We start from the raw sequence: 17,054 nt of genomic DNA, 5'->3' as shown, positions 1-17,054 counted from the left end.
AGGAAACATTTTGTTTAAAAAAAGGCAATTCCGGGTTACTTTAACCAGTAGCTCAATTTGGTAAGTAAGGGCAACTGATAGACATCAGTAGGTGCAAAGCATTCAGCTTTAAACATTAAAAATTATGGATGAACAAACAATACACTTCCCTTTTATTCACTCCCCTAGATAATAATTACTCACCACAATTCCTGTAGATGGACTGAGGTCCAGCTCAATAACAAAGCGGTATCGCCGTGCAAGAAATGTAATGTAAGAAGAGGGCACAAGCTGGTAGGTGTGAATGCCAACAGTCTCATCTGACTGCCAGCCTTTTGGGAGGATACTGAGAATATCCAGCTCATTGTCAGATGTGATCTGCGAGAATAGTTAAGAAACAAGAGGGAAAATAATTGATGCAATTCATTTTTGGGGGTCAATGGGGTGTCTGACACAAAGAAACCCATCACTATGCACAAGAGCATCCCAACCAGACAGAGTTCGACACATGCATGGAAATTTCTCTACGGCTGGAATGGAGGGTACATCTTGCCAAATAGGGGGCATGTCCAAGCATTGAGCAAGTACATATCCAGCTTTTACTGCAATGTTCCAATTGTAGGTGAACCCATTGACACTTAGTACCCAAAAAATCATCTAAAAATGTTTACTTAGTTGAGGCAGCACATGATTGCCAGAGTGGAAGGGGAAAAACCCTCTGTATGTAGACAGGGAAAGGAAGTATTAGGAGATTCTAAACTAATGAGTAATCAGACTGAACCCTACCACATAAAGATATAAGATTGCTGTTTCAATCACAAAACAATGAGAAGTAGTTCCAGAGTACATGCACAATACACATTTATTTGCACCACGAGATCCTTGGGAGCGACCTGTGAGAACAGCATGAGAAAAATTAGCGGATAGATAGAGAGAAGGAAAGAAGAAAAGGCAAAGAGGAGACAAGTTATGATGAATTGTAGCCATCCCACACCCCATTTCTCCCCCTTTCACTCACCAGCTCAGACTGTGGCGTTGGTCGAATGTATTGGTTGAGCTTGCTGAGAAACCAAGCTAATCTCACATTGCGCGAAATCCGATATTCTTTCTTCATAAGCAGGAAAACCTGTCCTGCTTCCTCCACCTGATTAAGGAATGTATATTCAAGTTTAAATGGGAGTCCTGTAGCTCAGTGGTTAGAACACTCGCCTCTCAAGTGAGAGACCTGAGTTTGATTCCCAGCAAGGCAAAACATTGGGCAAGTTTCCTTACTCCACACACCTAATAATAATCCCTCAGGAAAAAAATATTAAATTGGTTACTTCAATCCACAATTGTTTGTGGGACACTGCTGTGCACAATTGGCTGCCACGTTTCACCCACAAATATAGAGTCAATTCACTTTACAGTATTCTGTGAAGCGCTTTGAGACGTGAAAGGCTCTCTATAAATGTAATTTTGTTGTTGTCTAGAAGACGTGAAAAGCACTATATCAAATCCAAGCATTATCATTATTAGTATTAAATGAGTGTATTGGTCTTAAAGTAGTGTTATCTATTCGAACATGACATGCGGATAACTAAATTTAATAAAAACGTAAAAAATACTGACAAGATTACCCCTCAACCTGCAACATTTTGTTAAGTGTTAAAAATGCACTTTAGGCTTCTCAACATCAAGCCCTCTGCTGGATTGCTGCTCAAAACAGTTAATCTGCGCCAAAGTATACAGAAGTAACAAGCAATTCAGCAAAGTAACAAGTGGCACATACACAATCAAAACCCTGGTCAGAGGACATTGTTTGTTGCTGTGGGCACCATTATAAGAATATGCATAGTCTGCATTTCTGTTTGTTTATTTACTTAACCTGTTACAGTTAACTAATACCAATTAATTTCCTATTTCAACCTGTATTTATCTCTGTCTCAATTACTGTTTATAGTTTTGTACAATACTTACAAAAGGTTTACTTATTGCACATAACATACATATGTTTGCCTACAATATATAATCACTATATTTTAGAGTAAATCCTGTGAAACACTTCAAAACAAAATCACTGTATCAAATGCAGAATTATTAAAATGCAGTACTGTGTTTACGTTACTTCCTCTGTATTTCGTTTATTCAATTACATTTTCACTATTCAGTTACAGTTTCACTATTCATTTCCTGCATGCCATTCCCAGCTGTATTTATCTCAGACTGTTATGCAGTTTAATATACAACAACAAGATTACATTTGTACAGGGCCGTCAAGAGGACGTCCCAAAGTGCTGCGACGTCCCAAAGACAGAGAGTTTACATGGCAAACAGGGTGATAGTTCACACTGTGTACTGCAGTTCAGTGTACAGTGCAATACTGCTCAGTGTGTTTACAATCACAGTGAACAGTGTGATATTGCTCAGTGTTTACAGCCAGAGTGTAGTGTGATATTGCTCACTGTGTTTACAGTCACACAATAGTGTGATATTGCTCAGTGTTGACAGTCACAGTGTACAGTGTGATATTGCTCAGTGTGTTGACAGTCACAGTGTACAGTGGTGGTGACAGTCACAGTGTACAGTGGTGTTGACAGTCACAGTGTACAGTGGTGTGTTGACAGTCACAGTGTACAGTGATGTTGCTCAGTGTGTTGACAGTCACAGTGTACAGTGGTGGTGACAGTCACAGTGTACAGTGGTGTTGACAGTCACAGTGTACAGTGGTGTTGACAGTCACAGTGTACAGTGGTGTTGACAGTCACAGTGTACAGTGGTGGTGACAGTCACAGTGTACAGTGGTGTTGACAGTCACAGTGTACAGTGGTGTTGACAGTCACAGTGTACAGTGGTGGTGACAGTCACAGTGTACAGTGGTGTTGACAGTCACAGTGTACAGTGGTGTTGACAGTCACAGTGTACAGTGGTGGTGACAGTCACAGTGTACAGTGGTGGTGACAGTCACAGTGTACAGTGGTGGTGACAGTCACAGTGTACAGTGGTGGTGACAGTCACAGTGTACAGTGGTGGTGACAGTCACAGTGTACAGTGGTGTTGACAGTCACAGTGTACAGTGGTGGTGACAGTCACAGTGTACAGTGGTGTTGACAGTCACAGTGTACAGTGGTGTTGACAGTCACAGTGTACAGTGGTGGTGACAGTCACAGTGTACAGTGGTGTCAGTCCCAGTGTCAGTGGTGACAGTCACAGTGTACAGTGGTGGTGACAGTCACAGTGTACAGTGGTGGTGACAGTCCCACTCCGCTCCCTCGGGCGATGCTCACTGTTCGCTGTCTGTGTGACCCGCGGATCCCCTCCATTTCCCAACGGCCCCATTTACCTCAGTGTCTCTGTCGCCGGTGTTCATGGCTGAGAACCCCCCGGGGGGGGGGGGGGGGGTGGGGGGAGGGGGTGAGGGACGGGGTCGGTCAGTCAGTCAGTCAGAGCCGCCGCCGCCGCCGCCGCTCCGCGCCCATCGCTCGTGGTGGGCGGAAGCCCAGCGCCGCCCCGTGACCCGGAAACAGTGACGGCGCCGCTCGACCCCTTGACCTTTGCCCCGGAACCGCCGTCCGCCGCTGAGATGCAGGTACCGGGGGTCCGTTACCGGGGGAGTGGGGGGTATCGGGGAGACCCGGGTCTGGCACAACACCCTGTGGGGGGGGGGGAGAGTAACAGTCAACCGCCCCCGGGGGTGGGAGGTGGGGTCGGGCCGCTCGTTTCCCCCCCGCGGGTCGGGGGTGTCCGGGCACCGGGTGTTATCCCCGTCTCGTGACTCTCGCCCCCGTCAGAGGTGACATTCGGCCGCCGTGTCCCGGGCCCCGTCTCCTCGTCACTCACTCACTCACTCACTCACCGGAGTGCGCGAGGCTGTGCTCGGCATCGTCAGCGCCTCACAGCGAATGGCGGCTGTTCGTGACACCTCCTGTTTCCCCCCCCACCCCCACCGAGGAGTGGGAGAGGAGGGAGGGAGGGAGGCAGTGTGGGGGGGTCTTGAGATTCCCCCCCACCCCACCCCACACACCCCGGGTTTCTGATCAGAAATCCTGGCCTTGAAGCCGGAGTTGAGTGAGTGAGTCGGTCCTCTCTGTCTCTGTCCCTCGACATCCACTGTGGCTGCAGCTCTCAAAAGATTTCCTCCTGTCCCCCCCCCACCCCCCCCCCCCCCCCACACACCCACCCCCCCCACACCCACACACACACACACCCCCACACCCCCCCCCCACACACACACCCCCACACACCCCCCCCCCACACACACACCCCACACCCCCCCCCACACACACACACCACACCCCCCCACACCCCACACACCCACACACACCCACACCCCCACACACCCCCCCCCCCCCACACACACCCACACCTCGACGCCCACTGACAGACAAGTGCTGATTCGAAGCAGATAAACGCTTTCCTCTCTCTTTTTCTCTCTCTCTCTCTTTTAACCCCCCCCCCCCCACACATAAAGGATCCCCTGACTGAGATTGACTCACTGAGCACCGGGTATCAGCTGTGCCTTTCACGGGGAATTGTACGCCAGGATTTTTAATAACAAGTAATAATAATAATAATAATAATCCTTGTATTTGACGGAGCGTCTTCGAGACGTCTCAAAGCGCTTCGCGGAACAGACTGTAAAGTGAATGGACTGTAGATTTTGTGGGACCGCTAAAATATTTACTGTAAAAGTTTGATGTGAATCTTTCGCAGCCACGGGAAGAAAAGCAGTTGGAGGCATCCGTTGACACTATTATTAGCCGTGTTGCTGATCTGAAAAGCTCACTGGCAAGCTTCATCCACAAGTTGGAAAATGAATACGAGAGATTGAACTGGTAAACAGCTGATATTTTTGTTTTCTATCCTCATGCTGGTGTTTGCCTGTTTGCTCGTCTATATGTGGATCAGTATATGTATTTCAACATCAGTAGGAACAATCCTACGTCAGCTGCTTTTGATAGAAATACTGTGTCTCAAAGCCCTGCTGCAATCTAGCTCTACGCATGATGTTTGTCCACCTGGGACTGCATGTACAAGGAACCCGGGTACAATGAAGTCAAACGGGTTGGCAAAGAGAATGTAACATGATGTTCATTCACGGAGAAAGTTACAGCTAGATTCACACACAACTGTTCAAGATATATGCTCAGTTGCTGAAACTATGTTGGTTGATTCTGGGCCAACTGGTTTTATACGTTTTAAGCACTTACAATACAAAATCACATTTGTAAAGCGCCTTTCACGTCGGGAGGACGTCCCAAGGCGCTGAACAAAAATACTAAAGTGTATGCTGGTACTTTGGTAATAAAGCTACCCGAATGTCAGGATCAACTATGAAATAAAGCATTACAATTAACCTCTGATCTTAGAAGTTCAGGATGCTAAGAATGCAGTAAAGTGGCTTTACTTTCTCACACAGAGATCCCTCACCTAAAGTGAAAATATTAACCCTCCATAAATCTTGCACAGCCAGGTTTTTTTTTAAATTGAATAGAATTAAAGTCAAGCTGTGATTTGGCACGGTTTCTGCCAACTGCTTCAGGCTCATTTGAAACATTTGGGTGTCATCAACTAAATTTAAGCCCTCTGAGGTGTCTTGACAACGTGATAAGGTGCTATACCAAATTCAAGGATTATTATAGATGTTATGTTTTAAAGTTCTCTCAAGTTATATGCAAACTTGTGTTGTATGTTTCAAGGCCCTCAGTGTTGGATAACTTTGCCTTGGTATCAGGGCAGTTGAACACTTTGAACAAGCTCCTGAGGAATGAAAAAACACCACTCTTAAGGAACCAGGTCATCATTCCATTGCTGCTTTGTCCAGATCGTGATGATGAATTGATGGTACGTTCTAAGTCTATTTCTTAGTAAAAGCCGGAACTTTCTCAAACCTTGTTTCTCATTTTATATTAACGTAATCGTTCATAAAATATGGCCTTTTGTGAGTTGAACGGACTCCAGGGGCCGGAGGGATTACATTTTTATCCTGGTTTACAAGAAACAAAACAACATGGTTTTAGAACAGGCTAGTAATTCTAGGAGGAAGAAATACAACTTTCATTTATATAGCACTGCTCACATCAGGGGCCCTGTCCCAGTATATGTGTAATATTGGCAATGACTTGACTCCATTGAGATCCAATGGCAGATGTCTATTCTATATGATTGACTGGGGAGTGGTGGGAGTTGAAAATCTTGGTTATTCATTTATCATTTCTATATGTTCTATCTGGAGACTACCAAAGAATACACTTAAAACACAGATAAGAGTTTACAGGACAGGTAACATTTTAGAGGGAAGTGTTTTTTTTACAATAAAAAAAATCTAAAAAGGAAAATCCAGAATTACCGGGATGATAACCTGAAATGCTTTCAATTCCGTAGGCAATTGTAATTTTGATGAGCTTCAATGGGCCAAACGGCATCTTTCTATCCATTTCTTTCACAGGTTCCCATTTGCTGTTTTATTTCCATAGAAACTAACAGAGGGTCGCGTTCCTGTTTTCAGTCATGAAGTGGTACCAGATCACCTTCGGACTAAACCAGATCCAGAGGTGGAAGAGCAGGAGAAGCAGTTGAGTGCAGACGCAGCACGGTTGGCACCTGATGTGGCCCAGGTATGACTTCAGTTGGTTGGTTGAGATTTTATTGGGTCTGTGGGTGAGCAAAACGATCATGTAGTATGTGTTTGGCTGATTATGAATGGCAGCCAGCACCTGAAATATATTCAGAACAGAGGTCACCATTTCCAACATCAGATTGCTCGGTAAAATTACAATAATATTTACATTTAGTTATCAATCATGTCGACTTTGACCACTGGAATAATTTGTCATCAAAAATGCAAATCCTTGGAGCAGATGAGCAATTTCACAATCTAAATGAGTCAAAACAAACCTAAAACTCAATCCTCGACTGTTTGTGGGACACTGCTGTGCACAATTGGCTGTCGCGTTTCGCCCACAAAGTATAGTCAACTCACTTTATAGTATATTCTGTGAAGCGTTTTCTGACGTCTCGAGGGAAGCATAAAGTGCTATATCAAATGCAAGGCTTATTACTATAAAATACTATTTTACAGTAATATTAACTTGATTGGAAATTATCAAAGGAGTCTGCTGCTGAGGTAGTTTTTAATGTCCTGATTTTGATTGTATTATTTCTCCTCCTGACTGCCCAATGCAGAAACAGATTCAATCACTGAACAAAATGTGTGGAATTTTACTGGATAAACTCAACAACACTCGAGAGGAGCGCGAGTCTGAGAGCGGAGGTATGCATCGGGTGGTTTACTGTAATGTGGGAAGTTTAAAAAGAGAATGATTTTGAAAACAAATGCTCTGGATCTAGAGATGCATGCAACGTTAAGCTAGTCGATTAATAAATGTCAACCACGTAGTTCTATGACTGGATTTTAATACGCAAATTATTTTACTTGTGAATATTTACAGAATCACAAGATCTCTATACAAACCAAACAATTTCATGGTTCATTGTTGGCTTATGTAAATAAGGGGCAATCCACGTTGGCCGTTCACCACTTCAGCTTGACCTCATCTATGTTTTTTATTACTATTTATATCTTTCCGCACTGCTTTGTTAACAATCAAATATCTAGTTGCAGCTACATCTCTTTTGCTGCAAGTGTAACAATATTACTGGAGTAGACAGAAATAGAATTTCAATAATTCAACTCATTTTTCTCCTAGCTTTGCGTCAAAGCAAACAGACGTTTAACCCTGCAGACACCAATGCCCTAGTGGCCGCAGTTGGGTTTGGAAGGGGATTGTCCAAACCGATAAGGCCACAAGGGCCTGGTGGGCCAGTACCACCAGGTCAGACCTTACCAGGAGCTGGACTTCCAGGGGGACCAAGTATGGCTCAGGTATCGATGCAGAGTGGGCCAAACCAACAGCAGGGAATGGCAGCCCAGGTGCCCCCACAAGGCCAGCCAGGTATGTACAGAATGTCTGTCTCACATTTTCTGTTTGACACATTGAAACCTGCAAATTTTCAGAAACTATTTCAAACTTAAATCAGATCTGGATTCCCGGATTCTCCTGACTAACCCGTGGGCTACATCGTACTGCACTGCCATCTTTGTGATATTCTCTCATTCCTTCCCAGGTAAGATACCTAGCACCATAAAAACCAACATAAAATCCGCATCAATGCACCCATATCAGAGATGAGCCACAGGTTTGAACAGCAAGTTGAAACCTCAAGGTAGCTGGAGTTACAACTGGAAACCGAATCACTTACCGAGAGTGACATGCTGCCTGCAGGTTGCGTCCAGATCATTTAATTCATTTCAGTTGATGTGTACAGCACAATTGTAAAACACAAACCTTGAAAAGATATACAATACCTTTTATTGAGGAAATGTCTACTTTTATAATGTCCCATGCAAATCAAATCAAAATTGCATAAATCCCAGCAGTTCTCAAGTGTAGTTTTTTTGTTTTTTTACTTTTGACTATACTACTGTCATCTTTTCACAAATTAAGTGGTTGACTTTTTACTGATTGGCAGTGCATCAGGTCAAATATTTTACATTTCATTTTGTTCAGGTTACACACTGCTGAGTCTCCACTTAAGTGAACCAGATAATGAGCATTTCAAGGTCCCAGGTCAAGTGAATATGGGGCTAAATTCTTACTCAGCTCTCTGTTCATTTTTTTTATAAATGCTGTATCATTTATAATGGTCGCCTTTATTCTAACTGTAAAGTATGTAACTGTCAACTCCTTAATAAAGTACTATTTTGATCAAACAATAGAATTGGAGAACTCTTTACAATCTGATGCAAGGTACATGTGATACATTAGCAAATGATCACAGAAAGTCCCTGCTGCATTAGTGAACACCACATATTCAGAGATCACCTGGGCATGCACCAAAGATTGAAATCAGGGCAAAGAGTTAAATGATTCTATGCCTCCTAGAAAAAAACAACTTATGGCAGAATGGAGTTGAAAGGAAATTATTTTGAGGAAGAAATGAGAAAAGGAACAAATGTATGCTTCTAATAAAAACTAATGTACATGAATTTAGTGCGAGGCAAAGCAAACAGAATACACTACACAGATTCTAATATTAAAATCACTGTCTTAACACATCATGCAAGACTTAAGATAGCTGCAAATGTTTCGAGAACACGTTTTTAAAACCAGCTTGCTAACTTCAAGTCAAGTAATGAACCTTTGCTTAAAGTGGTGAATGACAAAGTTTGCAAGACAGACGAGAGCCCAAGCTTTCATGTGTTCAATGTGTTTTTATTTCAGCACAGAGAGAATTCCTATTCAAACTTTCACTTTGATATCATAATCCCAAATATGGTTTCCAGAGTTATTTTCTTCATTGCCTTTCCTCAAGATATCTGTCCCAACTGCAACAAGGAAAATTAGATAATGCAAAGAATTAAAGATATACCATTACTGCTCTCAGTGTCAATGTCAGACGGCTTGTCATTGCCCACATTCTCATGAAGTTTAATAAACTTGAGGGTACTATTTTGGCAATTATACTCCAGGGCTAGTTCACATAATGCTGATCTCCATACACAGTTCCAGGGAAACCAAAAGCAGCCTGAGTTCCAGTTTGTTACCTCCCCAGCCTGACCCCTGGGCAAGGGGAGGGAAGAAAATCAGATCAGCAATTTAAATTTTCTAATGGAATGAAGGATGAAGCATGGTGACTTGCCTACAGAGTGACTAATTGTTACTGCAGCTACATCTAGATTTCAGGTAGGTTTTGCTCCCCAGGGAATGCCAAATAGATCTCACTACTCAGATTGAACATTATCTGTCAACTACCTTCCCTTGTTGATATGGCAAGAATAGAAATACTCATGGGACTCAATCACCTCGGGTAACCGGCAAGTGCTAGGCCCCAAAACACTAACGAGTTCTCTCACTCCCTGGTATGGGCCATCAAACTTTCTAATACAACTTCCCTCGTTTCTATAGTTCACAAGGGGCTGAACGCAGATCTGCAACACTGATTATATTAAGTAAAAATATGAATTCCTAAAATGCCTAATTTAGAATTAGCAAAGTTACACTTAGTGCTGGAAGCTGAAACTTTTTAAATTAGATATAAATCCTCAAAAGAAAAACTTGGCTTTGTAAGCCATCTAAGGGCTATTTCAAGTGTGAATAAAACAGCAGTTTTAAATTGCTCGGTATGAATTGTGATTAAAGTTGACAACAGCATGGGGTTTAATTCTTTGCAGGTTTTTTTGGAAGTGTTTTAAGGCAACTATGGTACAAGCTTATTTCCTTATGAATTTAAGGTAATGGTTACAGCAGAGATGGACTTTCAGCCACTCAGAAAATGGCAAGTCAACACCCAGCTTCACAGCCCAGACTTGTGTGCCACCAGCTTTTTGTTTTTCCAGTCAGGCGGAGTGGGATCTTTTGCACATCACATTTTTACCTTTGCTTTATCTTTGTATTCAATGTCAATTAGAGAAGTGCAATGATTTCCAAACAAAATCCAGAATCGATTAATCACAAACCATTTGTTACTCAATCCTTAAAACTATTATTCAACAGCCGTTTTCCAGGTTCCCTTCCAACACAGTGCCAGTGATTAAATCGACAAGAAACTCTTTAGTCAAGTATAAAAGTGAAATCGCTGCACCCTCCCTCTTAAAGTTTCAAAAAACAAAAATACAATAATTGGTTTTATTACAAATGTTACTTTTTTTTTTACTTCATCTTCATTTTTCCATTCATCACCTCCCCATTTTCCACCACGTGCCTGCCATTTTCTACCCCTAGTTTGCCGTTCTTTGCAGCTGCTTTTCGTTTTTCCGGTGTGTTTTTAGGCAGCCTTTTACCCTTGGTGTAGGCCTGATACCAGAAGTTGGAGAAGAGAATAAAGAAGAATGTTCCATACATCCACACAAGGTGGATGAAGAGAGGGAACTGGTAATCACAGTGAGACATGAAGTAGTATTGTGTGACATGCAGGGAGACGAGGATGAACTGGACCTGAAAGAGGAAAAATGAAAATCGTTTGAAGTGATCACATGGAGCGCTTCACAAAAAAACCTGTCTGGGCTTCACTTAACTCTTGCGCAACATGTGGAAAACATACATGTGAAAAGGTCATGAGGCCCAACATGCTTGAACGCCCTTCTATCCAGAATCTCTCTCTCAAGGCTTCATGTTGTCTCTTGAACCTACTGTTCATTTCAATCGTCTTTCATGCAGATTAGACTTTGTACAAGATAATTCTCCTATTTATTCGTTATTGATCGTGTCAAACTTGCCACCTGGTGTTTTAGTCATCATAGTGAATAATTGGCTGGATTCAATTATACATCCCAACGTTTGCATCATTCAGTTAAGTGAACATGGGTCCACTTCAGAACTAGTTGAATATTGAATTGTCACCTGAGACTGCACTAGGATTTATAGGACATATAATATGGAATTTAACCGTTCAATTGGGCTGCCAGCCTCAACAAATTGCTATGTGGAGTCCTGTAGCTCAGTGGTTAGAGCACTCGCTTTGCAAGCAAGAGACCTGAGTTCAATTCCAGGCAGAGCGAAACCTTGGGCAGGTTTCCTTACTCCACACAGAGCCTAATAATAATCCCTCCAAAACAAAAAACAATAAAAAATTGGTCATCTTCAATCTACGACTGTTTGTGGAACATTGCTGTGCGCAATTGGGTGCCGCGTTCGCCCACAAATATACAGTCAATTCACTTTACAGTCTATTCTGTGAAGCGCTTTGGGCCGTTTGGAAGACGTGAAAAGCGCTATATCAAATGCACGGATTATTATTATTATTATGATGTGCAGAATCAATGATTGAAATCATGTTAATCTTTCCATTTCTCTCTTCTCAGTTGGCATGGGCTCCTTCCACGCTGCCAGAGTCAATATTCTGTTTTTTCAGTTTCTATGAATGAGAGAGAGAAGATTCCTCCTTTCCTCAAACTATATATGCATCAACAACTTGCATTTATATAGCACCTTTCATGCTGGACGGAGCCTTCACACCCTCAACCCAGACTGAGACAACATCATCCCTGCTGTTCTCCCCTTCAACCCTACATGCGGCATAAACACCCGATCAAGACATGTACACTAAAGCTTCATTAAAGTGGAACAGGGAGATCGTAATACTACATCATGAAAGTGACCCCACACCCCCCCCACACACAACCACCACCAGATCTTAGAAAAATGTACTAACAAGTTGGATTGCTGTCATATATTTTTTCCACCAGAGGTACTTCTGAAATGCTGGGCCAGCTGCAGACAGTCCATAATAGAAGTACATGATAACATGGACAACAGAGTTGATCATAGCGTGAAAGGACCCCATGCCACCTGAGAAGAGAGAAATGGAAAGATTAATATGACTTCAATCAGATTAATACTAATCCTTGCATTTAATATCGCACATTCACATCGTCAAATCATCAAAGCGCTTTACAGAATCATTTTTAATTGTGAAGTGTAGTAACTATGTAGGCAAACATGGCAGCCGAACTGCAGTTGATACAGCGCCTTATCATGTTGTGAAGATGTCTCAAAGCACTTCACAGGATATACTGTCAAGTGAATTGACTGTATTTTGTGGTGAATCATCAATTATATGTAGAGGATTGTTAACCAAAACACTGGAAGAAACTCCTTTCTCTTTATGAATAGTGTCATGGGATCTTTAACATCCACCTGAACAGGCCAATGGGACCTTGGTTTAGCATCTCATCTGAAGAACTACAACAATCCAGTGCTCCTCCAGCACTACACTGGAATGTCAGCCAAGTGCTCAGAACTTCTCCATGGGACTTGAATCCACAACCTTCTGACTAAAGGCAAGAACTACTACCAACTGTACCAAGCTGTCACCTTCAATCATCAGAAGGCATTATGTTCAGAAGTTAGTCTCACCCTGCAGGGAAAGTTGCAGAGTAGCCAATGGTGGGTCATTAACAGTGGTTACTCTCCCGCAAATAGCCTAGCTGAAGAAGTTCTATTAATTTGCAGATTCAGTCCCTTGCACATTTTACACTGAAATGCAACTGGAAGGTTTTAGTACTAAGGGCAGATTTTCTGTATGTTGAACAGGTCCACGTTCGAGCTGATTTATGTAGAACGATGGGCCTAGATATTTCTGTGAATCAGCTATTAGCATCCACACACATCATGTAAGTTCCAATGAAAGCACCCAATTAAAAAAACACGCAGCCCAATTTCTTTATACCTGGTCCAAACTTGATACCCCACCACCAGGTCCAGGGCATAACCGAATGGTGGAAGATGTGGAGGAAGGTGATCTGACTGTTCTTCTTTCGCAAGACAAAGAAAACCTTCAAACACAAAACAAGATGTAAAGAGATCACTTCCAGCTTTGCAGTGTTCTGTACACAGTAAAACAGAACAATCTTAATGAAATAGAACAGAATCACATTAATACATTATTCGTGTTGCACACTGTAGCAAACTACTTATTTCGACGATCGTATTGTTACTGTGTGAATCCTTCCTAAAAGATACAATATTTTCTCTGGAAGAAAACTAACAGCAAAAATTACACACTGGAAAGACATGCCAGTGCACTGGACAGTAAGGGTTTTTTGACACCTGACTTTGACAAAAACTAAGCTTTTTTTTAAAAAAAAGTTCCCAGGTTCAAATCCTGGTCAGTGCTATAAAGTTAGTCTCCCAGCTGAGGGGATTGAATGAGTCTCAGGTATTGATAATTTGAGACTCCTCCTTGATCTACTCATATGCAAATCCTGGACATGGATAATCAACTTCAGCTGCAATGCTCTCGGTCAGAACCACCTGCCAACACTTTCAAAGCTCACACTTGAAGGAGGTGTACCTCAGCATTGGAGAAAAAAGAGTCAAATGCCTTTAAAACAAGAGGGAAGAAAATTGGTGGGCGTAATTACCAAGGAATTAGACCATTTAAACCAGATCGAAGAAAATTTCTGCCCAATCAAAATATCAGTGTAAAAAAAAACGAGATACTCACAGTGTCTAGCAATTCAATGAATTTGGAGAACAGAAACAGCCATGCTACTCGCACCATCTGAGAGAGAAAAAAACAGGACACTAGTATTAGAGCTTGAGACACACTTGGCAGAGCTAGACAGAACCTGATTACACTTGACCAGATTAAAAATTCATAATAATAATAATAATCTTGCATTTGATATAGTGCCTTATCACGTCATTGAAACGTCTCAAAGCGCTTCACAGAATATACTGTAAAAAAGTGGAGTGACTATTTTGTGGGCGAAACCGGGCAGCCAATTGTGCACAGCAGTGTCCCGCAAACAGTCGTGGATTGAGCGACCACATTATTATTTCTTTTTTTGAAGGGATTCAGGTGGGATCTGAAGAATAAAATGGACTGATTCTCAACACATTTCGGTTTCAACAGAATGAGTTTTAAGACTTGTTTAAAAATGGGAATGTGCACAGATGATGCAGAGCTGGAAACACAACTGGAGATGGCACTGTTGTCCCCGTACTGCATGTTAACAGTAAATATCAGCCCTGAACGAAACTGAATATGATCTCTCCACTGTCCAGAGAACCAACCCCAGTAACTATTATGCCGTAAAATTCACACAGAACCACAGATGAACATAAGATACCAGGTTTATGACGCTGCTGTGAGAGGCATACAATAAACGATAATTTAGGGATTTCAGAAACATGTCTTGCTCCATCCAGGTGAAGGCACCGAGTTTAAAATATAAAGGTATGCAGTGAAGTTTAAAATACAATGGTACAAAATGTAGGAGTATTTCCTACTCCTAAACAGTAGGAGGCTAAATTCCAAAAATAATTTGGATATTAAAGGAAGGTGACTGACTATCCCAGGAAAAGACAACATTGAATATTCCGGATTGAGCTACCAAACAAAAGGAAATATTCAACACTGGAGGCCTCCTACAGACCACCCAGGAAAGATAAGGAGAACATCTTTGTGAAGAGATAATGCTTTGAGCTCATCCCTAGGACCCCAGCAAGAGAATCTCACATCAAGTCTGAGTTATTCATCCCAGTCAAGTCAGCTCTGGAAGACTCTCACTCAATCCCTCCTCTGCTTGCCCTCTCTCTCCCATTTTTTAAGTCCCGCCTGAAAGCCTTCCTTTTCGACCGTGCTTACAGTCACCCCACCCCGGCTCGGAGTAAGGCTCCATTACTGTTAAGTGCTCTGAGACGCTACCTTGGGTGAAGGGCACTATACAAGTTGTTGTTCTTGCAATTAATCAGATCATACAAAACCAAACAGGTGACAGAACCCCAATGCAGATTAAAAAAAAACATTTGTACTATTTGGCAAACACCACCGACATTCAGGACAAAAAGTATTTAAGGTCAAAGAAAGAAAAAAAAATACCTTCGAAATGAGAAAACGCCCAATTTGGGAAATAAAGTACTGTTGAAAAATACAAACTAAGCAATTGCAGGGTAATGAATGTGTTAAACTAATTATAAAAGCACATCAAAAGATTTGCTACATGAACAGGCAGATCATAATAACTGTCCCACACAAATGTGGGAGCAATGACCTCACAAGCAACACGTTTCAGAAAGGGAAGAACATCCCTGATAAACCAGTCTGGCGTCTCTGGCACACCCTCTGCTTTATTTTATCAGAAAGTTTTTGGCAAAGTCCATACAAAAGTCTTCAAACTGAAAGTCCTTTCACCCAAATAAAGGTACAGTAATATCAGGTTGGAGAAGAACGCAAGACCCAAAAGGTCAGTACATGGACCTAATTGCTTTCTAATCCAATTAAGTAAACCCAAACTAACTATTGGCTGGTCAGATTTGCTAAACAGTGGTAGCTGTAAAGACAGAGGATATGGCAAAACATTTCAGGTCAGTTTTTCAAGTGTGTAGACACAGAGCATCAGATCTTACATTGACTGCTAGAATTCCTGGAAAATGTAGTTATGAATGACTAACAGGAGAGAATGAATAACTGATGAGAACAGAGTCCAAATCTATTAGTCAGAGAGAACCTAACCGAGAAATTGCACAGAGAATCAATAAAGTTAGAACACTAATGATTGAAGCTAGTTAATGGACTGGAAGAACATTAACTGTGGCATTGAAGAGTACGACATTAACCTTTTTACTTTGAATAGTAGGGTTTAGCCTTATGAAAACCAATTTTTGATATACTTGGGACAACCTCTGCCCCCATCAAGCTTCTTTCCAGATAGAAAGTTGATTAAATTGCTACTCCTACACATCTGAGTGGAAATAAAACAAATTATACTCATTTTAATTTAAAGTTTAATGCACTAATTAAGTTTACAGTACAATTCTACAAAATTACATTTGTATAGCGCCTTTCATGTCGAGAGGATGGATGTGCCTTGGAAAATCTTTATTTAAAACCACTACTGATTTTTACCAATTAAAAAGTAGAATTTGCAAGGATATGTTGGGGGGTGGGGGAGGGAGGGAGAGAGTTCCCAAATAGATGCCACTTCCGAGAATGCCTCTCCAGGCATTGCATTTGAACGTCAACCTAGACTATCAGTTCAACGTTTGAATATAGGACTTGAACTCATAACCTTCTGACTCAGAGGCAAGAGTGCCACTAATTCAAACGGACTGACGACCTAACCCTAAACTCATTAGATGGAGGTATTTGATTCTTTAATGTTAGACATTAAGATCCAAATTGAAAGCCAATGTGTTGCCAATTAGTAATTCTAATTTACCCAAAACTTAACATACCAGGCTTCAACCCACTTGTTCCTAGAACAGGGTTTCCTTCAATTAAGTTTAACTTGAACAGTTAGCCAATTGGAACACTAATTCAAGGAATCCTTAATTATTTGCCACTATAAATGATCCACCGCCACCGTATCAACGGATCGAGACTCTTATTGAATTTCAAGACAATAGACATAATGTACCAGGGATTAGCTTCAGAGGGCCCAGTGGATTTTCTAGTGTCCTTTGTGAAAGGCCTGTATAAGTTTTTTTACGCAACACTATGAAAGGAATTCCTGAGAAACAAGTGAATCTTCACTTGACTTTGTAAACAAGGCCACCACTAACCTGCAGTAAAAGTGGGTCAGCACTACA

At 41.8% G+C, this 17,054-nt stretch overlaps 3 protein-coding genes across 8 annotated transcripts in view; 1 reads left to right on the top strand and 2 right to left on the bottom strand.

The window, feature by feature from the left end:
- Positions 1-3,339, bottom strand: part of szt2 (SZT2 subunit of KICSTOR complex) — a 73,054-nt gene extending 69,715 nt beyond the window's left edge. For all 3 annotated transcript variants that reach the window (XM_007887076.2, XM_042334975.1, XM_042334976.1), the window contains exons 1-3: positions 3,302-3,339; positions 998-1,123; positions 184-357 (exon numbers count right to left, since the gene is read on the bottom strand). In XM_007887076.2, the coding sequence (XP_007885267.2) occupies positions 184-357; positions 998-1,123; positions 3,302-3,328 (327 nt within the window). In that variant the 5' untranslated portion in view covers positions 3,329-3,339. The remainder of the gene's footprint in view (positions 1-183; positions 358-997; positions 1,124-3,301) is intronic.
- Positions 3,340-3,501: 162 nt separating this feature from the next.
- med8 (mediator complex subunit 8) lies at positions 3,502-8,751 on the top strand. Of its 2 annotated transcripts, none has more exons than XM_042334833.1 (7): positions 3,502-3,547; positions 4,672-4,793; positions 5,658-5,802; positions 6,435-6,575; positions 7,144-7,231; positions 7,668-7,913; positions 8,086-8,750. In XM_042334833.1, the coding sequence occupies exons 1-7, from the start codon at positions 3,542-3,544 to the stop codon at positions 8,148-8,150; spliced, it is 813 nt and encodes a 270-aa protein (XP_042190767.1). In that variant the 5' UTR covers positions 3,502-3,541; the 3' UTR covers positions 8,151-8,750. The 2 variants fall into 2 exon arrangements, with proteins under 2 accessions (XP_042190767.1, XP_042190766.1); XM_042334832.1 differs by having other exon boundaries at positions 3,505-3,556; positions 8,086-8,751.
- A 466-nt stretch (positions 8,752-9,217) lies between these two features.
- LOC103174616 (elongation of very long chain fatty acids protein 1) overlaps positions 9,218-17,054 on the bottom strand; it is a 34,264-nt gene continuing 26,427 nt past the window's right edge. For all 3 annotated transcript variants that reach the window (XM_042334831.1, XM_007887079.2, XM_042334830.1), the window contains exons 6-9: positions 13,966-14,022; positions 13,189-13,294; positions 12,172-12,308; positions 9,218-10,955 (exon numbers count right to left, since the gene is read on the bottom strand). In XM_042334831.1, the coding sequence (XP_042190765.1) occupies positions 10,671-10,955; positions 12,172-12,308; positions 13,189-13,294; positions 13,966-14,022 (585 nt within the window). In that variant the 3' untranslated portion in view covers positions 9,218-10,670. The remainder of the gene's footprint in view (positions 10,956-12,171; positions 12,309-13,188; positions 13,295-13,965; positions 14,023-17,054) is intronic.

This window comes from Callorhinchus milii, unplaced genomic scaffold (genome assembly GCF_018977255.1).
Source record: "Callorhinchus milii isolate IMCB2004 unplaced genomic scaffold, IMCB_Cmil_1.0 Scaffold5, whole genome shotgun sequence".
Taxonomy (NCBI): Eukaryota; Metazoa; Chordata; class Chondrichthyes; order Chimaeriformes; family Callorhinchidae; genus Callorhinchus; species Callorhinchus milii.
The sequence above is the reverse complement of the archived record's forward strand: the minus strand, read 5'-3'. Positions and strand labels throughout refer to the sequence as shown.